Below are 21257 nucleotides of genomic sequence, written 5' to 3' on the forward strand. Positions count from 1 at the left end.
GGATGTGTTTTAAGCAGTCTGTGAGATTTGGTGCTGATTCTGAGCTGTAGAGTAACACTAACACACTGAGAGCTGTAGATTAGTATCATCCACTGAGGAGGAGGAGAAGAAAATCTGACAGTGTGGCAATAATCTCTTGTTTCTCTACTTGTATGGCATATACCCAGTGTTCCCTACTCACTCATATTCTCTCATCCCTAGTCCCTACTCCATATTCCACACAATTTATTCTCTAATCCCTACTCATTATTCTGCATTCTCTAATCCCTACTCACTATTCCATATTCTCTAATCCCTACTCATTATTCCATATTCTCTAATCCCTACTCACTATTCCATATTCTCTAATCCCTACTCATTATTCAATATTCTCTAATCCCTACTCATTATGCAATATTCTCTAATCCCTACTCATTATGCAATATTCTCTAATCCCTACTCATTATGCAATATTCTCTAATCCCTACTCATTATGCAATATTCTCTAATCCCTACTCATTATTCAATATTCTCTAATCCCTACTCATTATTCAATATTCTCTAATCCCTACTCATTATGCAATATTCTCTAATCCCTACTCATTATTCAATATTCTCTAATCCCTACTCATTATTCAATATTCTCTAATCCCTACTCATTATGCACTATTCTCTAATCCCTACTCATTATTCAATATTCTCTAATCCCTACTCATTATTCAATATTCTCTAATCCCTACTCATTATTCAATATTCTCTAATCCCTACTCATTATTCAATATTCTCTAATCCCTACTCATTATTCAATATTCTCTAATCCCTACTCATTATTCAATATTCTCTAATCCCTACTCATTATTCAATATTCTCTAATCCCTACTCATTATTCTATATTCTCTAATCCCTACTCATTATGCAATATTCTCTAATCCCTACTCATTATGCAATATTCTCTAATCCCTACTCATTATGCAATATTCTCTAATCCCTACTCATTATTCAATATTCTCTAATCCCTACTCATTATTCCTTATTCTTTAATACCTTCTCATTATTCCATGTTCTCTAGTCCCTACTCCCTTTTCCGCACAATTTATTCCATACTCCATATTCCATATTCTCTAATCTGTAGTCCTTATTCCATATTTCTCAATCCCTTCACCCTACCTCTATTTACCAAGTCCTTATTCCATATATCCCATAAAACTTCTTTCCATCTGTTGTGAGACGCTGCTCACGTAATAACATTATTTCTCTTTTTTTATCCTTTTTTTTAATCTAACTGAGAAACTATAACCTAATCACAATGACCTCCACACACACACACACACACACACACACACACTTTTTTTAATGATAATAACAGACACACTAAGAATAAACAAAGGCAGATTCGGCTGAGTAATTCTCAGCCACTCAGATTCCCTCTCTTCTTCATCGCTGACCAATCAGAATATTGTCCCGCCCCATTTTTTCTCCTCCGAATCGTCACGGCGAATCCGGCGAGTGGAAGATGACGTGGTGAAGTCAGTTAGCATGGAGGCTAGCAGATAGACACTCGGTTATAACTCACAGGTAAATACACAGAAATGAAGAAAAGATGAAGAATTCGGAATTATCTGAAGACCTGAGGACATTAAAGCGCTCGCGGGATGATGGACATTAGTTTGGGTTAGTTAGGAGTTTTCCAGAAGGTAAGCCAATGGCTTCCAGTCTCCACTGTATTCCGATTAGATATTAGCATTAGCGTTAGCGTTGTCACTAGCTAACTGATGTTATTAGCGCTCAGTGTGCTGCTTAGTTAAAACCTTAGCTGTTAGCTCTTAGCTAACGAATATAAACATTGGCTAGTTGGATGAGAAATGGCGTGATTTTGTCACAGAGTCACTGAAACTTGGTCTCGTGCGGTGCGACATTTCTTCATTACATTTTAAAGTCATTTGCATAGGACTATGATTGACAGCCGGGTAGGCGTGTCCTACCTAGAAGCCCCGCCCCTTCTATTTATTCATGTAATCTTAGGCATGTTTTCCTCTGTCGCTGACACTGGAGACTCCTTCCCGCTTCTCCTCACAGACACGAACCGAGCCTCTGAGAGAGAGAGAGAGAGAGAGAGAGAGAGAGAGAGTGTATTTTAGATTAGATTAGATTAGATTCAACTTTATTGTCACTGCATATGTGGGTACAAGGCAACGAAATACAGTTAGCATCTAACCAGAAGTGCATTTTCGCAAATTTGTGTTGAATTTTTTCCAGAGTAACAGATGTGTCCTGCGTGTGAAATCCCCTCAGAGGTGTGTGTGTGAGAGAGACGTAAGAGCGTTCATCTGTCTGTCTTCCCCGTGGGATTCATCATGTTCGCCAAGCTGAAGAAGAAGATCGCGGAGGAGGCGGCGACCGCCACGCCACGCCCTGGACGCCTGCCCCGCTCCTACAGCAAAGAGTCCATCACCTCAGTGGGAGCCGACTCTGGAGATGACTTTGTGAGTCTCTCTCTCCGTCTGTCTTTCAGTCTGTCTCTCTCTTTCTCTCTCTCTCTCTCTACATGTATGTCTGTCTGTCACTCCATGTCTGTCTGTCTCTTTCTCGCTCTCTCTCTCTCTCTCACTCTCTCTCTCTCTCTCTACATGTATGTTTGTCTGTCACTCCATGTCTGTCTGTCTGTCTCTTTCTCGCTCTGTCTCTCTCTCTCTCTCTCTCTCTCTCTATGTATGTCTGTCTCTTTCTCGCTCTGTGTCTCCCTCTCTCTCTCTCTCTCTCTGTCTACATGTATGTCTGTCTGTCACTCCATGTCTGTCTGTCTGTCTCCCTCTCTCTCTCTCTCTCTCTCTCTCTCTCTGTCAGTCTGTCTGTATCTCTCTCTCTCTCTCTCTCTCTCTCTCTCTCTCTCTGTCAGTCTGTCTGTATCTCTCTGTCTGTCTGTTTGTCTTTCAGTTTGTTTTACCCTTTCTCACCTGTCTGTCCTGCTCCCAGGCTGTATATTAGTTTGTCTCACCCCTCATGTCTGTCACTCTTTTTCTTTTTGCTTCTCTTCTTCTTTCTATGGAATTAGTTTTCTCTCTTCCTGTTTGTCCTGTCTGTCTCTCTTAGCATAATTTCCAGTCTCTCTCTCTCTCTCTCTCTCTCTCTCTCTCTCTCTCTCTTCTAAAGCACAAATAGTTAAAATGCACTGAACATTATTATTATTTATTTATTATGGCCTGTAGTGGTAGCTATATTGTTCCTTCTGCTGAACTCTACCTTCCATTCTGACCTTCTAATCTGACCATCGTCTTTACTGGACACTTCTTTGAGTGTTAAAGTTGCACTTTATAAACCTCCACTCTGTCACCATCAGTGCTCTGTGTGCTGAAGTCACAGTGTTCGCACTGACGTTCATCATGTTTACTCACCATGTCCTCATCAACATCTCCACCCAGCTGGAGGCAACGTGTAGTGAAGGCCACTTCAACATCCAACCTGTGTAACTCGACACTCCTGTTCCACTGTACACACACACACAGAGAGAGAGAGAGAGAGAGAGAGAGAGACCGCTCTACTGAATAATTAAGAAGTCAGGAGGATCAGGAGTCGTGAGCATGGCTGCAGCTCAGAATCTGAGTTTGACCTTCATCAGAATCTTTCTACACTTCACACACATCACTGCAGTGTAGGTGCATTTCTACTGCTGGAACCAGGGATGAGATTAGTTCCTGAACCAAAGGAACCAGGGCTAATCTTAGTTCCTGACTGCTGAAACCATGGCCGAGATTAGTTCCTGAACCATAAGAACCAGGACTGATATTATTTCTTAACCTGCTGGAACCATGGCCGTGATTAGTTCCTGAACCACAGGTACCAGGTCCAAGGTCAGTTTCTGAACCACAGGATCCAGGGTCAAGCTTATTTCCTGAACTCCAGGAACCATGGGCAAGCTTTGTTTCTGAACTTTAGGACCCAGGGCAGAGATTAGTTCCTGAATCACCAGACCCAGGGCAGAGATTAGTTCCTGAACCACTAGACCCAGGGCAGAGATTAGTTCCTGAACCGTGGTAACCAGAGCAGAGATTAGTTCCTGAATCACCAGACCCAGGGCAGAGATTAGTTCCTGTATCATGCTAACCAGAGCAGAGATTAGTCCTGAACCACAAAACCCAGAGCAGAGATTAGTTCCTGAATCACAGGAACCTGTCTGTCCCTCTTCCTTTTTGTCTGCCTTCTCATTCACTCTTTTTCTCATCCTGCTTCTGTTTCTGTCTTTCTGTCTGTCTCCCTTCTCTCTCTCTCTCTCTCTCTCTCTCTCTCTCTCTCGCTCTCTCTCTCTCTCCCCCCAGCTCTGTGTAGTTGTGTAAACACATACAGATGAAGTGTTTGTGTGTGTTGTGTGTTAACAGGCATCAGATGGCAGCAGCTCCAGAGATGATCTCTCCTCTCAGATCCTGCGCCGAAACGATCAGATTCGCAAGCTGGAGGCCAGGTTATCAGGTATCACTCACCTCTCTGTCTCTCTCTCTGTCTGTCTCTCTCTCTCTCTCTCTGTCTCTCTGTCTCCTGTCTCTCTCTCTACCCCTTCTCTCTCTGTCTCTGTTTCTACTCCTTTTCTCTCTATCTCTCTCTCTACCCTTTTTCTCTCTCTCTCTGTCTCTCTCTAACCCTGCTCTCTCTGTCTCCTGTCTCTCTTTCTACCCCTTCTCTCTGTCTCTCTCTCAATCTCTCTCTCTCTCTGTCTCTCTCTCTGTCTCCTGTCTCTCTACCCCTTCTCTCTCTCTACTCCTTCTCTCTCTGTCTCTCTCTCAATCTCACTCTCTGTCTCTCTCTCAATCTCACTCTCTCTCTCATATATACAGTCATAAAAAACATTAAATAAACGTGTACAGGAAGTGAAAGAACAGTGTTTTTTATTGACTTCCTCTCCCGGGAAGTTAGATTATCCCACTGTACAGGAGCGGGGTCATAGAGAGTCAGAAACTCAGCATGTGACGTGGTTTCTAGATGTGTACAGATTCTGTGGATTAGACACTACTCTACATGCCGCAGTAGATCCTTGGGGGCGGGGCTTCATAAAGATCGTGGGTGGGGTTGGGTGTGGAATAATTGTACCTAATGCACCTTTCGTCAGATTGCATAAGAGTGTGTTTATTAATGTTGTTATGTCTGAGTTTAATAAGCAGAGGTGTTTTACAGACGTTCCACAGATGAATATTTTTCTTTCAGTACTCATGATTGGAATTATAATCTGATGTAGAAGTGTTTATAAAAAAAAAAAAAAAACACATTTGTGTGCTTACTTATTTACTTGTTTGTTTACTTTCTTGCTTATACACGTGCTTACTTATTGACTTAAGCACTTCCTTCGTTAATTAAGCACTTGATTACTTTATTATGTGCTTATTTACTTTCTTGCTGACATACTTGTTTACTTTCTTAAGCATTTGTTTGCTTTCTTGTTTACATACTTGTTTACTTTCCTAAGCATTTGTTTACTTTCTTGTTTACATACCTATTTACTTTCTTAAGCATGTATTTACATCCTTGTTTACTTTCTTAAGCTCTTGGTTATTTGTTTACTCACACATTTGCTTTCTTATTTACTTGTTTACATTCTGGGCGTGTCATATTTACAAGTCATGTGTTAAAGCCGGAAAAATCAGACGTCACAGTTCACACGTTAACTATGCAGGAAGTCACACAGAATCTGTCTGTCATTATGACAACGAGCATCGTTACCTTGGCGATGGCTCAGCTCCTGATCGGTTGGCATCACTGACCGCTTGTTAGCCATGGAAAAAAAGATCCGGTTATGAAGCTAATCGTAGATCAAAAAAAAAAAGTTTTGTTTTTCCTCATCTCAGTCTCATTCAGATTCTCCCTCCATTGACGTTCAGCTCAAACCATTTATCCTTTTGTTTTCTCCCTCTGTTGTTTTTTTTGTCCTCCCTCCTTCCCTGATGTCCTACCTGTGGACCCACATCCTCTTCTCCCTGCGTCCTGTGTGTGTGTGTGTGTGTGTGTGGACACCTCATCCCCTCCCCGACCCCTAGACTACGCTGAACAGCTTCGGCTAATGCAGAAGACGAAGGAGAAGCTTGAGATTGCATTAGAGAAGCATCAGGATTGTACGTACCTGTTCTTTTCCTCCCTCCGTCCCTCTATCCGTCCGTCCGTCCGTCTGTTTCTCATTTACTCTCCTCTGCGTTTGTCTTCACGCCTCATCCCTCATACACACCCCTGTCTCTCCTTCCCTTTTTCCTTGACCTGGGATCAGTCCTGCTGCTATTAAACTGGATTAGAGTGTCACAGAAATCATCTTCTTCCCTTTACCCTTAATCATCAACTTTTATTTTATAAACCATAAGCCACAGAACTTTTGTTTGTCTTTCTCTCTAACATTTTCTTTCCTGCTAGCATCTAACCTCTAAATGCCTCCGAATTTTCCTTTTCTTTGTTTTAATCTTATACAATGTCCTAATAATGTTGTTGCTAGATTTTGTGTCTCTGTTTTTTCCCCCACCCCTTAGCGTCCATGCGGAAACTACAGGACCAGAATGAAAACTTCCAGGCTAACAGAGCCAAGATGGCAGAAGGCATGGCCTTAGCGCTGGAGAAGAAGGATCAGGTGAAGAAATTCATCTGATTCGACTAAAAATAAATAAATAATTTCATTATGATCTGGACTAACTTTGGTGTGTGTGTGTGTGTGTGTGTGTGTGTAGGAGTGGATGGAGAAGATGGCTGCATTGGAGAAGGTACAATTTTATTAATTGCTCTTGATTTGAGTAAAGTTTATTTATCTGTTTTTTTGCTTACATACTTACTTGTGGACTTTCTTACAAACTTATTTAATCATACTTACCTAAATGTTTATTTTCATAAACTATTTTGCCAAAAGTTTTGGGACACCCTCCAGATCATTGAGTTCAGGTGTTGTTTTTCAGGGGTTGAGCTCGGCCCCTTAGTTCCAGTGAAAGGAACTCTTAATGCTGCAGCTTCATACCAAGACATTGTGGACAATTTCATCAAGTTCCTCCACACCAGACTCACTCATCCGTGTCTTTATGGAGCTTGCTTTGGTCACTGGTGTGCAGTCATGTTGGAACAGGAAGGGGTCATCCCCAAACTGTTCCCACAAAGAGCATGAAATTGTCCAAAATGTCTTGGTATGAAGCTGAAGCATTAAGAGTTCCTTTCACTGGAACTAAGGAGCCGAGCCCAACCCCTGAAAAACAACACCGGAATTCAATGATTTGGAGGGGTGTCCCAATACTTTCGGCAATGTAGTGTATTGTGGACAAACTTATTCAATCACTTACTTACTTGTTTGCATACTTATATGCTTATTTAGATATTTATTTATGTATTTGTCTTATTTGCTCTCTTCCTTAGTTATTTACTTGCTTGCTCACTATCTTACACACTTATTTATTTAGTTGCTCACTTGTTTACTGTCTTATATACTTACTTTCTTACTTCCTTACAGAACGACTTGCTTCCTTTCATGTTTATTTACTTAATCTTTTGTTTACTTGTGTGTTTATTCACTCTCTTCTTTACTTCTTTATATGTGAAGCTTCTCTGTTAATCCACAAAGATGTCAATATGTTAAGGCACTGTCTTGATAGTGTGTGTGTGTGTTTCAGGAGAAGTCCTCGTTAGCAGCTCGTCTGGAACAGAGTCTGAGTTTGTTCCAGAAGAGAGACGAGCAGGACGAGCTCGAGGGCTTCCAGATGCAGGAACTGGCCAAAGTCAAGCACATGGTCAGTCGTCCTCGTGTGATTCTTGCCCTTGGCACATGACCTGATATGTACACCGTGTGTAATGTGATACTGAGTGTGTGTGTGTGTGTGTGTTGTAGCTGTTGCGTAAGGAGGAGCAGCTGAGTCAGAAGGAACGAGAGCTGAAGCTGAGAGGAGAGGAGCTGAACACGGCCCGCATCACGCTCACTCGCACTCAGGATAAACTCTACGAGCTCGGGGAGGAGCACGAGGAAACCCGCAGCGTCAACGCGCAGCTACGAGCTCATAGGTGAGTACTGCACCATTACTTTAACCAGCTTTAACGAACTCGTTAGCATCGTTAAAACTCATTAATCTTATTGTCTAATTATCTTATAAGACTAAAACTACTCCTAGCCTGGATGAAACTGCTCCTTAAACTCCTATATCATCTCTAACCTCCAGTTTAACCCTGTCATTCATCGTGTCTGTACATTTTCAGAAAATATTCATATCTCTAAATCACCTCCAAAAAACTTTTCTTGTCATTTTAAAATCAATAACTAAGATTTACCTTATGCAGGAATTCCCTATTTGTGTATATTTTGACTTAAATATAGCAAAATTTTGTTCAGAAAAATATAAATTAAAAATGTAAATTTTATATAGTATTGCTAAACCTTTTTACTTTTTTTAAACACAATTGCTATTTAGAAGAAAAATTAAAATGTATTAAGTAATTAAATAATGTTTAACAGTGAAGCATTTAAATATTGTATTAAAAAAGTATTAAATTAATTTAGATTTTTCTCTTATCTTGCCTTGTCTCATAAGTGTCTGATTTTATTTATTTATTAATTGTTTTTTTTTTTAAATAAAAAATTCATTCTGTATTTAACGTTCAACAATTAAACATTTAAATAATATTTTAAATGTTTCATTATTAATATATTATCACATTATTAATGTATTAATTTATTTTAGGTGTCTCTCTTATCTTGACTTGTCACATAAGTATCTGATATTATTTATTTATTTGTTTAATGTGTTTATTTTTGTTCTGAAGCGTGTGATGTAATTACGTCCTTTACCTCCAGCGTGTGAAGCTGGAGATCGTAACACTAACAGAGTGGTGTGTGTTCACAGAGACAAGCTGCTGAGTGAGAAAGAGGAAGCTGAAAGGAGGATCTCCGACCTGGAGGCCAGAGAAGAAGAGCTCCAGCAGCTCATCCAACAAGTCTCTGAGGATTTCCAGAAGGTAAACACACACCTGTGCAAAACGAGAGACCAGACATGTAACTGTCACATTAACCAGTAACCAGAAGATGTTAGAAGAAGATGGGTTTCCTTTTGCCTCAACGACTGGTTAGAGGTCTAAATCTACATCCTGAATATCTGTAAAGCTTCCTGTTTGTGGCAGTTTCTCGTGTTGAAAGAGCTATACAAATTAAATTGAATTGGATGTAACAGTAATTATTTATACTGTAATAATAATAATAATAAGAGCAATAATAATAATAAAAAGCTGCAAGCAGCGATTGACAGGGCCCAAGCACCACATGCACAAAATCAAAAACGTCCAACTTCCTGTTGGCTGGAGATAATGGATATCATTGTAAAATTTATTTGTCCCCATAAGTCTACTAAATTTAATAATAACAGTAATAATAGTGTGGATGGTCTATGTAGTGTTTACATACACTGTTCAGCCATAATATTATGACCACCTGCCTAATATTGTGTCAGTCCCCCTCCTTTTGCTGCCAAAATAGCCCTGACCCATCAGGGCATGGACTCAACTAGATCCCCGAAGGTGTGCTGTGGGATCTGGCACCAACATGATAGCAGCAGATCCTTTAAGTCCTGTAAGTTGTGAAGATCGGACTTGTTGGACTCTATGGATCGGACTTATTTGTCCAGCACATCCCACAGATGCAACAGTAGCTTGTCTGCTGGATCGGACCACATGGGGGAGCCTTCGTGCTTCAATGATCCTTGGCCGTCCATGACCCTGTCGCTGCTTCATCACTGTTCCTTCCTTGGACCTCTTTTGATAGATACTGACCACTGCAGACCGGGAACACCCCACAAGAGCTGCAGTTTTGGAGAGGCTCTGATCCAGTGGTCTAGCCATCACAATTTGGCCCTTCATCAAACTCGCTCAAATCCTTACTCTTGTCCATTTTTCCTGCTTCTAACATCAACTTTGAGGACAAAATGTTGACTTGCTGCCTAATATATCCCACCCACTAACAGGTGCCATGATGAGGAGATACTCAGCCTTATTCACTTCACCTCTCACTGCTCACAGTGTTATACCTGTGTGTATGTTTATGTTTCAGAGACAGTTCTTTTGAACAGTGTGAATCTGTTACAGGCTCAGAGAGAGGCGAGATCTTTACAGAAGTCCATGGAGTCTCTACAGTCTGAACACGACGAGCTGAAACTGCAACACGAGCAGCACAAGGGCAAGGTGCGTTCTCTCCTCAGGGCCGAGCGATACAGAGGAAATATCACATCACCATTTCTCCAGTACCCAGTAAAAATAGAGGGTTGAATATTGGAGAAAACATACAGGGCATTTAAAATTTGTTGTAAATTTGTTAGAATTTGTTAATATGTGTGTTATATTTACAGTACATAAAAAAAGAACTTTATTTAACATCTCCGAAACTATACTCTATAAATCTAAAAAAAATTAAAATTAAAATAAAATGAGCATTTGACAAGATTAAAATGATTTTTATCTGTAAAAAATCTCTGAAAAATTTTTTTTTTATTACTTTAAATATTAGTTTGGAAAAATATTATGTATGTATATATACACTATATTGCCAAAAATATTTGCTCACCCATCCAAATAGTCAGAATCAGGTGTTCCAATCACTTCCATGGCCACAGGTGTATAAAATCAAGCACCTAGGCATGCAGACTGTTTTTACAAACATTTGTGAAAGAATGGGTCGCTCTCAGGAGCTCAGTGAATTCCAGCGTGGAACTGTGATAGGATGCCACCTGTGCAACAAATCCAGTCGTGAAATTTCCTCGCTCCTAAATATTCCACAGTCAACTGTCAGCTGTATTATAAGAACGTGGAAGTGTTTGGGAACGACAGCAACTCAGCCACGAAGTGGTAGGCCACGTAAACTGACGGAGCGGGGTCAGCGGATGCTGAGGCGCATAGTGCGAAGAGGTCGCCAACTTTCTGCAGAGTCAATCGCTACAGACCTCCAAACTTCATGTGGCCTTCAGATGAGCTCAAGAACAGTGCGCAGAGAGCTTCATGGAATGGGTTTCCATGGCCGAGCAGCTGCATCCAAGCCATACATCACCAAGTGCAATGCAAAGCGTCGGATGCAGTGGTGTAAAGCACGCCGCCACTGGACTCTAGAGCAGTGGAGACGCGTTCTCTGGAGTGACGAATCGCGCTTCTCCATCTGGCAATCTGATGGACGAGTCTGGGTTTGGCGGTTGCCAGGAGAACGGTACTTGTCTGACTGCATTGTGCCAAGTGTAAAGTTTGGTGGAGGGGGGATTATGGTGTGGGGTTGTTTTTCAGGAGCTGGGCTTGGCCCCTTAGTTCCAGTGAAAGGAACTCTGAATGCTTCAGCATACCAAGACATTTTGGACAATTCCATGCTCCCAACTTTGTGGGAACAGTTTGGAGCTGGCCCCTTCCTCTTCCAACATGACTGTGCACCAGTGACCAAAGCAAGGTCCATAAAGACATGGATGACAGAGTCTGGTGTGGATGAACTTGACTGGCCTGCACAGAGTCCTGACCTCAACCCGATAGAACACCTTTGGGATGAATTAGAGCGGAGACTGAGAGCCAGGCCTTCTCGTCCAACATCAGTGTGTGACCTCACAAATGCGCTTCTGGAAGAATGGTCAAAAATTCCCATAAACACACTCCTAAACCTTGTGGACGGCCTTCCCAGAAGAGTTGAAGCTGTTGTAGCTGCAAAGGGTGGACCGACGTCATATTGAACCCTATGGATTAGGAATGGGATGTCACTTAAGTTCATATGCGAGTCAAGGCAGCTGAGCGAATACTTTTGGCAATACAGTGTGTGTATATATATATATATATATATATATATATATATATATATATATATATATATATATATATATATATATATATATATATATATATTATTTAATATAATATCAGGAAAAAAAAATGCAGGATTGGATTTCAGAGAAAAAAAATTATTATAAAAGTCATAAAGGTCAAAGATTGTAGTTACCTTTGAAATTTGTTATAAATCTGTTATAATTTTGTTATACTTACAGTACATGAAAAAACAACTTTATTTGACGTCTCCAAAGATATTCTTAAATCTGAAAAAAAAGTAAATAAAATGAGCATTTGTTTAACAATTAAAAGATTAAAATCTGTATAAAAATTATAGACACACATATATATATATATATTTATACTGAAAAAATTGTTTTTGCCCCCATTTTTCATAAGCTGAACTCAAAGATCTAAGACTTTTTCTATGTACACAAAAGGCCTATTTTTCTCAAATATTGTTCACAAATCTGTCTAAATCTGTGTTAGTGAGCACTTCTCCTTTGCCGAGGTAATCCATCCACCTCACAGGCATATCAAGATGCTGATTAGACAGCATGATTATTGCACAGGTGTGCCTTAGGCTGGCCACAATAAAAGGCCACTCTAAAATGTGAAGTTTTATCTCAGCACAATGCCACAGATGTCGCAAGTTTTGAGGGAGCGTGCAGTTGGCATGATGACTGCAGGAATGTCCACCAGAGCTGTTGCCCGTGAATTGATTGTTCATTTCTCTACCATAAGCCGTCTCCAAAGGCTTTCAGAGAATTTGGCAGTACATCCAACCGGCCTCACAACCACAGACCACGTGTAACCACACCAGCCCAGGACCTCCACATCCAGCATCTTCACCTCCAAGATTGTCTGAGACCAGCCACCCAGACGGCTGCTGCAACAATCGGTTTGCATAACCAAAGAATTTCTGCACAAACTGTCAGAAACCGTCTCAGGGAAGCTTGTTTGCATGCTTGTCGTCCTCATCGGGGTCTCAACCTGACTGCAGTTCGTCGTCGTAACGGACTTGAGTGGGCAAATGCTCACATTCGATGGCGTCTGGCACTTTGGAGAGGTTTTCTCTTCACGGATGAATCCCGGTTTTCACTGTACAGGGCAGATGGCAGACAGCGTGTATGGCATCGTGTGGGTGAGCGGTTTGCTGATGTCAACGTTGTGGGTCGAGTGGCCCATGGAGGGGTGGGGTTATGGTATGGGCAGGCGTATGTTATGGACGAGAAACACAGGTGCATTTTATTGATGGCATTTTGAATGCACGGAGATACCGTGACGAGATCCTGAGGCCCATTGTTGTGCCATTCATCCACGACCATCACCTCATGTTGCAGCATGATAATGCCCCATGTTGCAAGGATCTGTACACAATTCCTGGAAGCTGAAAACATCCCAGTTCTTGCATGGCCAGCATACTCACCGGACATGTCACCCATTTGGGATGCTCTGGATCGGCGTATACGACAGCGTGTTCCAGTTCCTGCCAATATCCAGAAACTTCGCACAGCCATTGAAGAGGAGTGGACCAACATTCCACAGGCCACAATCAACAACCTGATCAACTCTATGCAAAGGAGATGTGTTGCACTGCATGAGGCAAATGGTGGTCAAACCAGATACTGACTAGTTTCAATAAAATATATATATATATAATAAATCAAGATTTCAATTCTCAGAAATAAAATATGTTGAGGTTATCTCTCAAATTTCTATGTTTGTTTTATTTAATTATTATTTGCATGTGATTGTAATGAATTGGAATAAACGGCGTGTGATTGGTCAGGCTGCTGTGACGGAGGAGGAGCGAGAGCGGCTTTTGGCGAACCTTCAGGAGAAAGTTCTCTCCCTGGAACGAAGGCTGGAGGCCAATCTGTCTCAGGACGAACATCTGCAGGAGCTGCTCAAGGAGGTGAGGAGAACTAAACACACACACACACACATACACACTCCTTGGACAACTAATCGGTTTGCATGTGTTGTGTGTAGAAATCCTCACTGGAGCAGAGGTTAGAGGAGGCCAGAGGAGAGCTCCTAGAGGAACGGACCAATCACACGACAGCAGTGAGCTCGCTGGAGGCACAGGTACACAGGTACCTCTATGATAAGATATTTTCGGACAGCATCATCTGTGTTTGTGTGTAACGTCATACTTCTGGTTGCGGGGCAGATTTCCAGGCTGAACACTAACATGTCCGAGCTCCAGACGCTGCTGAGACACAAAGACGACTCGTCCAGGTCCTACAGGGAGAGAACGGACGCACAGGTCAGAGATCTCCACTGCATGTCATCCGGAGAGTTTTTATATCGTCCTTGTTGTGACTGTGTGTCTGTGTGTGTGTGTGTGTGTGTGTGGCTCAGATAGCTGATTTGGAGCAGAGGCTAAACGACTCCAGCGAGAGGCTGAGGAGTTTGGAGGCACAGCTGGAGGAGAAAAAGACACAAAGAGAACAATTGGTACACTCTGAACTGGCTTCATGATTTATACATACTGGTTTCAGTCCAGTCAACCAACCCCATTCCCTCCCACACCCCCACACCAACTAATGCTTAAAACGGGCATGGCCGTAACTTAAAGACAAAGGCTTAAGTCACCTGTTTGTTAGAGTTATTTATGAGCTCACATAGCCAATGCCTGGAGTGACTGTCTACCTTTGACCCCTGTAGCAGGCAGAGTGGGCGAAGGAACGGGAAAGGTTGCAGCAGCAGGTCTCCACGCAGAGGCAGAGAGGACTGGAGAAAACCGCCAAGCTGGAGGAGGAGATGCTTGCACTGCAGAGAGAGAGGGAGGCGGAGATCAGCTCACATCAGGACAACATGGTGTGTGTGTGTGTGTGAAAGAGAGAGAGAGAACTGAGCCACAAAGGAAGAGTAATTAAATATCTGAATAGCTGAATCGTTCACTTTCTGTGTGTGTGTGTGTGTGTAGAGGTTACTCGAGGAGCAGAAGGCCTCCCTGTTGAAGGACAGAGCAGAAATGGAGAACACAGTACAGAAGCTCAGCTTAGAACTCGAGAACTCCAAAGTGAGTATTTTATACACACAAGCTGTTTATTTGAGTAAAGGAGTGTTAAATAATATTTTGTGTGTGTCAGTCTGAGTTAAACAGCAGGCAGACGGTGAGCGTGGAGATCGCGAAAGCTCTGGAAGAAACCCGGAAGCAGAGAGAAGAGCTCCAACAGCAGGTGTGTAATTCACAGCTCACAGTGTGTCTCGGAGTAAAGAGCTGTTCATGTAAAACGTACTACAGGACGTTAAACCACGTGTCTGATAGGTCAACAAGATGTCCGAGTCCGCGCACAGGGCGGAGCAGGAAGTGTGTCGGCTCTCTGAGCAGGTGGGCGTGAAGGAGGCGGAGTTAAGCAGTTTAAGAGAAGGTGAGATTTGAGAGCTGATCTCTGATGTGTTTATAGACAGAATGCTTATGTACGGTCATATCAGTGGTTAAAGTGTGTGTATGTGTGTGTTTCAGAGCTGCAGACGGCCCTCTCTGGTCTGTCCTCACTGCAGGCGGAGTGTGAGGTGCTGCATACAGAGGCAGAGGAAAAAGAAGCTCAGATCGAATTGCTGCGGCAGGAAATCCTCACACACACTCAGCATGCTGACACAAATCAGTCTAAGGTGTGTGTGTGTGTCTCCATGAGTACCTCGTGTGTGTGAGTCTCACAGAGCATATCTTGACTTGCCTTATTGTTCTCTGTAATAAAAATATGTTTGCTCTTGTTTGTGTGTGTGTGTGTGTGTAGGAGAGTGATGCACAGGGCGAGGTAGAAAGTGTGATGGCACAGCTGCAGGACGAGGAGGTGTGTGTGAGTGAACAGAACGGCAGCGTCACCGCAGGCGATGTGGACGAGCTGCAGAAAGCAAACAAAGAGTTAGAGCAGCAGCTTAGCGAGAAAAACAAGGTAATACACACATTCGCTCGCACGCACACACTCGCACGCACACACGCTTTTTAAAGCTTCTCTGGGGGAAAATAAAGCCACATGGAACTGTTAAACACTCTGTCAGACACTAGAGGGCAGTCATTTATAATTTTGTACACAAGATCTGAGTGTGTATGAAATCATTGGAGTCAAAACATTTTTGGACTTAAACGCTTAATAATAGAATTTTCTTCTGAAACGGAGTTTACAAACAAATAAATGTTACACAAGGGTTTAAAAAGAACAAACAATTAGACGTGGTGGATAGAAATGAGTTCTAAGCTGTATTTTAAAACCTGACCATCATACACCTTGACTAATCGTGAAACAAGCGCTGTAATCGGTCTCCAGGATCAGATATTAAACATCGGCTGTGATTACACCAATCAGCCATAACATTATGTCCACCTGCCTAATATGTGTTTGTCCCCCTTTTTGCTACCAAAACAGCCCTGACACGTCCAAGCATGGACTCCACTAGATCCCTGTGTGCTGTGGTATCTGGCACCAAGATTATAGCAGCAGATCCTTTAACCAGGCCACCTTCTTCCATTGCTCCGTGGTCCTGTTCTGTTTCAGAACCAGCATTAACTTCATCAGCAATTTGAGCTGATGCTCAGAACAGTAGCTCGTCTGTTGGATCGGATCACACGGGCCAGCCTTCTCTCCCCACGTGCATCAATGAGCCTTGACCACCCATGACCCTGTCGCCAGTTCACCACTGTTCCTTCCCTGGACCACTTTTGATAGATACTGACCACTGCAGACCGGGAACACCCCACAAGAGCTGCAGTTTTGGAGATGCTCTGATCCAGTGGTCTAGCCATCACAATTTGGTCCTTTTGGTCAAACTTTCTCAAATCCTTACACTTGTCCATTTTTCCTGCTTCTAACATCAACTTTGAGGACAAAATGTTGACTTGCTGCCTAAAATATCCCACCCACTAACAGGTGCCATGATGAGGAGATACTCAGTCTTATTCACTTCACCTCTCACTGCTCACAGTGTTATACCTGATCAGTGTATGTTGTATAATCAGGGAATTATGAACTTTGTGTGTTTTAGACGATAAAGCAGCTGCAACAGAGACTGGCCGAGCTGAAGAGGACACTACAGAAAGAGCTGGTGGGTACAGAGAGTGTGTGTGTGTGTGTGTGTGTGAGAGAGAGAGAGAAAGAGAGAGATAATAATATGTTCCACATTTTTGTGTGTGTTGCAGAAACTTAAACCGGACGCTGACTCGGAGAGTAAGGAGAAGCTCCAGGAAGGGAAGCCCACCTCAGAGGCCCCGGTTCTGTCCGCCGCTTCTACTCCAGCCCTCGGCTCCGGTCCAGGCCCAGGCCTCACCACACACCCGTCCCAGATAAAGGTGACGAACAGCTCGGACCTGACGGACACACGGGAGATCAACTTCGAGTACCTGAAACACGTCGTGCTCAAATTCATGTCATCTAGAGAGGCAGAGGTGAGATGCATGTAGCGTCATCTCCATAATTATTGGCACCCAAGAAACGCGGCTCAGCTAATCAGATTTGAGAATGAAATTGATCCATTTTATAAGCTCATGACACTGTTATACACCTAACTGCAAAACAGTGCCAAAGCTTGCCAAAGAGTGTTAAAGCTCCACCAACTGCGAGGTTATGTCCAGTTTTCTTTATTTTTCCATCAAACATGGCTGAGATGTTGTTTCCCCGCAGGCGTACCAGCTGATCAGAGCCGTCTCGGTGCTGCTGCATTTCACACGTGAAGAAGAAGACATGCTCAAGCAGACGCTCGAGTACAAGGTGTGTGTGTGTGTGTGGAACCCTAGAACTCGTGCACTAACTGGGCCACGGGTCCCGTGGAGAACCAGTATGTGGGTCGGAGAACGCTCTAGATTGAAGCTCGGAAATAGCAGTACCTGAGTATTTATACTCCACAGTGACCGGTTCCAGAAAGCAGGAAAAACCTTTGCGCTAGATTTTATTAACCCCATGAAGCCTGTGATCTAAAAGTGATCGTCATTAAAAATGCGGATTTTATATCATATCGTACATTAATTAACCACATTTCACGGGAGTCCTTACAAACTTTACCATTTCAGAAGTATAGAATAATATAATAATATACAGATGAGGCATAACATTATGACCAGTGAGCCGTGAGGTGAATAAGACTGATGATCTCCTCATCATGGCACCTGTTAGTGGGTGGGATATTTTAGGCAGCAAGTCAACATTTTGTCCTCAAAGTTGATGTTAGAAGCAGGAAAAATGGACAAGCGTAAGGATTTCAGCGAGTTTGACCAAAAGGGCCAAATTGTGATGGCTAGACGACTGGATCAGAGCATCTCCAAAACTGCAGCTCTTGTGGGGTGTTCCCGGTCTGCAGTGGTCAGTATCTATCAAAAGTAGTCCAGGGAAGGAACAGTGATGAACCGGCGACAGGGTCATGGGTGGTCAAGCCTCATTGATGCACGTGGTGAGTGAAGGCTGGACCGAGTGATCTGATCCAACAGACGAGCTACTGTTGCTCAAATTACTGAAGAAGTTAATGCTGGTTCTGATAGACGGGTCAGAATACACAGTGCAGGACGGGTCAGGGCAGCAAAAAGGGGACCGACACAATATTAGGCAGGTGGTCATAATGTTATGCCTGGTGGTTGTATAATAACAATTATAATATTATACATACAAGTCCCTATAAGTGAGCTGTTACTATAGAAACATGAATGTATTTAAATGAGCACATGGATGTGCACCTGTGATTGGTCAGAGCTGATGTTATCAACTCAAGATCTTCAAAGCGTTCAGCTTTTACCCCGAATTATCACAGTGTAGGTTATATTATCATTTTTTGCCATTATTTTCCTTTTTTACACAATGCTGTTGTAGGGCTGTGTGATATATTGATATTGATATCATTTCACAATACAATCTTCTGAGAGATTCTGGAATCTTTTTATAACATTTTTTTAAAAATGTATTTACAAATTGACTGGAAGCAGCTTTAAAAAAAAATTATATATATATTATAGGTTAATTTTTTGTACTTTAATCCATAAATCTTGCATAAATTCTCCTTTTCTATGTTAATGATCATTTATTGATTTTTTTATAAATAAAAATGCTATTTATTTTTTTTTTAAATAATTAGATTATTTTCTTGCGTGATACATATTATGTATTATAAATGTCTTAGAATCGTGATTTTTTTTTTTTCATATTATATATTTGGGAGACAATACAGTGTGTGTTACGTTAATCGTCATGCTTCCTGTCTAAACTCTTAACAAGCTTTAATTTTTTTAATAAATTAAAGACAAATCCGGTGTTATGTTTATTGCAGTTACGGTGTGTAATTAGTGCTGTAAAGCAGTGCATTCTGGGACACGTCTGCCACGTCGCAGAGGATAAACAGAACGCTTTGTGTGTTTGTTTCACAGATGTCGTGGTTCGGCTCCAAGCCCACACCCAAAGGCATCGTCCGGCCCTCCATCTCAGGGACCCCAAGCAGCTGGATGTGAGAGGACGAGAGAACGAGCCAGTGAGGTGACGTGGGCTCGCAAGGAAAATAAATAAATAAATATAAATAAATGAAATAAATAAATCAATGGATGGTTCCAGGCATTCATGGAGCGGAGGGAAGTTCCATATGTTAGTCTCCCCTGGGAAAACGGATAGTCTTCTCTTCTGGGGGCTTTGAATCAACCGAGCTTCTCGCCGTTCCTCCAGAGCGCTTCGTCTCGCTACCTGGGGACCTTTACAAAACAAAACTGGCTTTATTTCCCCCTGAGGAGTTTGCACGCTGTGTAAACTTCATAATAATAATAAGAACTGGAATTTCTCTTCCTGATTCATTTTGCTCCATGAAAGCTTCCCTGGGAAAACGATGACAAAGCAGAGATGGTGCATGGACTCAACACTGAGGAAGCATCTTCCCTTTACCTGCCCTGTGTATGTGTAAATTTACCACGAAGCACATTCCGTACGTCTATTTATATACTGAACTGTACATAACTAACGTTTATAAAAATCATCGGGTGTACAATTTATTCAGAGATTTTTCGCATTAACGCATATCACGTAAGGAACGTCCGTGGAGTGGAGGGGGCGGGGCCTGGGACTGCAGCGGTGCAGTATTAATGCGAGTGTGCATGCCTTGTGCTCGACTCATGAGGTTTTAACATGGTGTTAAAGGCCAGAGGGAATCTCTAAACTGGATATTTATCTATTGCAAAGCGGTTATTTATAACATTTGTAACGAGGTTCTGCGTTATCCACCACGTCAGTGACGCAGGAACACGGAGTGTAGGGATGCACCGATCTGGAATTTTCTCGCTCTTTATATTATCAGGATTTCAGGCTTTTTTCTTTGTGTACTGAAGCACTTAATTATTTGATCATTTTCCTGTCTTTTTTCTTTCTTTCTTTCTTTCAAAAAATCTAAATTTAATGATTTATAAATTATTAAAAAAATTTTGCTGCTTTTTTTTATTCAATTTCCTAAAATGAATCACAATTCATTACATTACTAATTAATAAATAATTAATCAAAAGTAATAATAATTTATAGTAATAATAATAATAAAGTTAAATTATATGCATGGCCCTGAAAATGATTAAGGTTTTTTTTTTTCTGCCACAAAAACAAACAGATAAATAAAATAAAATGTATAATTTTTTTTATTGATCTTAAAATCACATAATTGTCATATAGAACCTTATTATTATTATTATTATTATTATTATTATTATTTACAGTTTATCACAAATCACGATTTCTGTACGTAGGAATGTTTAATTTCCGTTTATGATTCAGTAGAAATGCTCTCAGAGGCGGGGCCAAACGCATGAGGTCAGCAGGGGGCGTGGCGTAAAAAGAAGCTCTGCCAGTCCAGTTGTGGCTCCAGATCGAAAACTGTGTCGAAATTCCTGCATGATGTGACGCACAAGCGAAAATCCTGAAGAGCGATTCGAATGAAAACGTATGAAATTTGGCGATTTATTCACGTAAGAAGATTTAGGAAGTTCTCGTTTGTTTTTTTTCTTGTAAAGTGCAATTATTAGTGTTTTATATATAACTTTCAGTTTGCATATCAGACACGACCCGGAGGGTTTCATCCTCACGGCGGTCCGAAAGCCAGTTCAGATTGGATCGGTGCATCCCTACAGAAATATTCCAGATGACAGGTTTGGGTTGGATGAATTTCAGGTCCTGGAATTCCATTCATAATCCAGTCCACTGAGGGATTTCAGCTCCGTTGGAATTTTCAATATTCCGTGTGACGTCTATCCCTGAATTTGTTTTCTTTTTAAACTTTCTGAGCTTGGCAGATCAACAGGAAATGGTTTATTTTATCAATCATTCAATCAGCCTCCACAGCTGTGTGTGTGTGTGTGTGTGTGTGTGTGTTTCACCTGATCAGGTGTGAGCAGTGTTCCGGTTGAACTAAATTCATCATCATTATGCACTTTGTTTTGGTTGGGGTCGTAATCCCTGCTCATTCTCCGAGTTAATGAAGTACCACTACACGTCTGATTTCCAACACTCTGTCAAGAAACTTGAATAAATTATCTTTTTGATTTTCA

General features: G+C 41.8%; 1 protein-coding gene across 2 annotated transcripts; it reads left to right on the top strand.

Annotated features, from left to right (window-relative positions):
* The first annotated feature begins 1471 nt into the window (after window positions 1-1471).
* On the top strand, window positions 1472-21257 carry golga1 (golgin A1). Of its 2 annotated transcripts, XM_058390008.1 has the most exons (24): window positions 1473-1673; window positions 2236-2462; window positions 4353-4443; window positions 6000-6074; window positions 6477-6574; window positions 6672-6704; window positions 7596-7712; window positions 7811-7980; window positions 8817-8928; window positions 10048-10143; window positions 13544-13669; window positions 13747-13842; window positions 13928-14023; window positions 14119-14214; window positions 14425-14577; window positions 14687-14782; window positions 14853-14942; window positions 15032-15134; window positions 15230-15378; window positions 15504-15662; window positions 16750-16809; window positions 16904-17149; window positions 17385-17471; window positions 19112-21257. In XM_058390008.1, exons 2-24 carry the CDS (start codon window positions 2334-2336, stop codon window positions 19190-19192), a joined length of 2559 nt encoding a protein of 852 aa, XP_058245991.1. In that variant the 5' UTR covers window positions 1473-1673; window positions 2236-2333; the 3' UTR covers window positions 19193-21257. The 2 variants fall into 2 exon arrangements, with proteins under 2 accessions (XP_058245992.1, XP_058245991.1); XM_058390009.1 differs by lacking the exon at window positions 6000-6074 and having other exon boundaries at window positions 1472-1673.

Source organism: Hemibagrus wyckioides, linkage group LG05 (assembly GCF_019097595.1).
Source record: "Hemibagrus wyckioides isolate EC202008001 linkage group LG05, SWU_Hwy_1.0, whole genome shotgun sequence".
NCBI lineage: Eukaryota > Metazoa > Chordata > Actinopteri > Siluriformes > Bagridae > Hemibagrus > Hemibagrus wyckioides.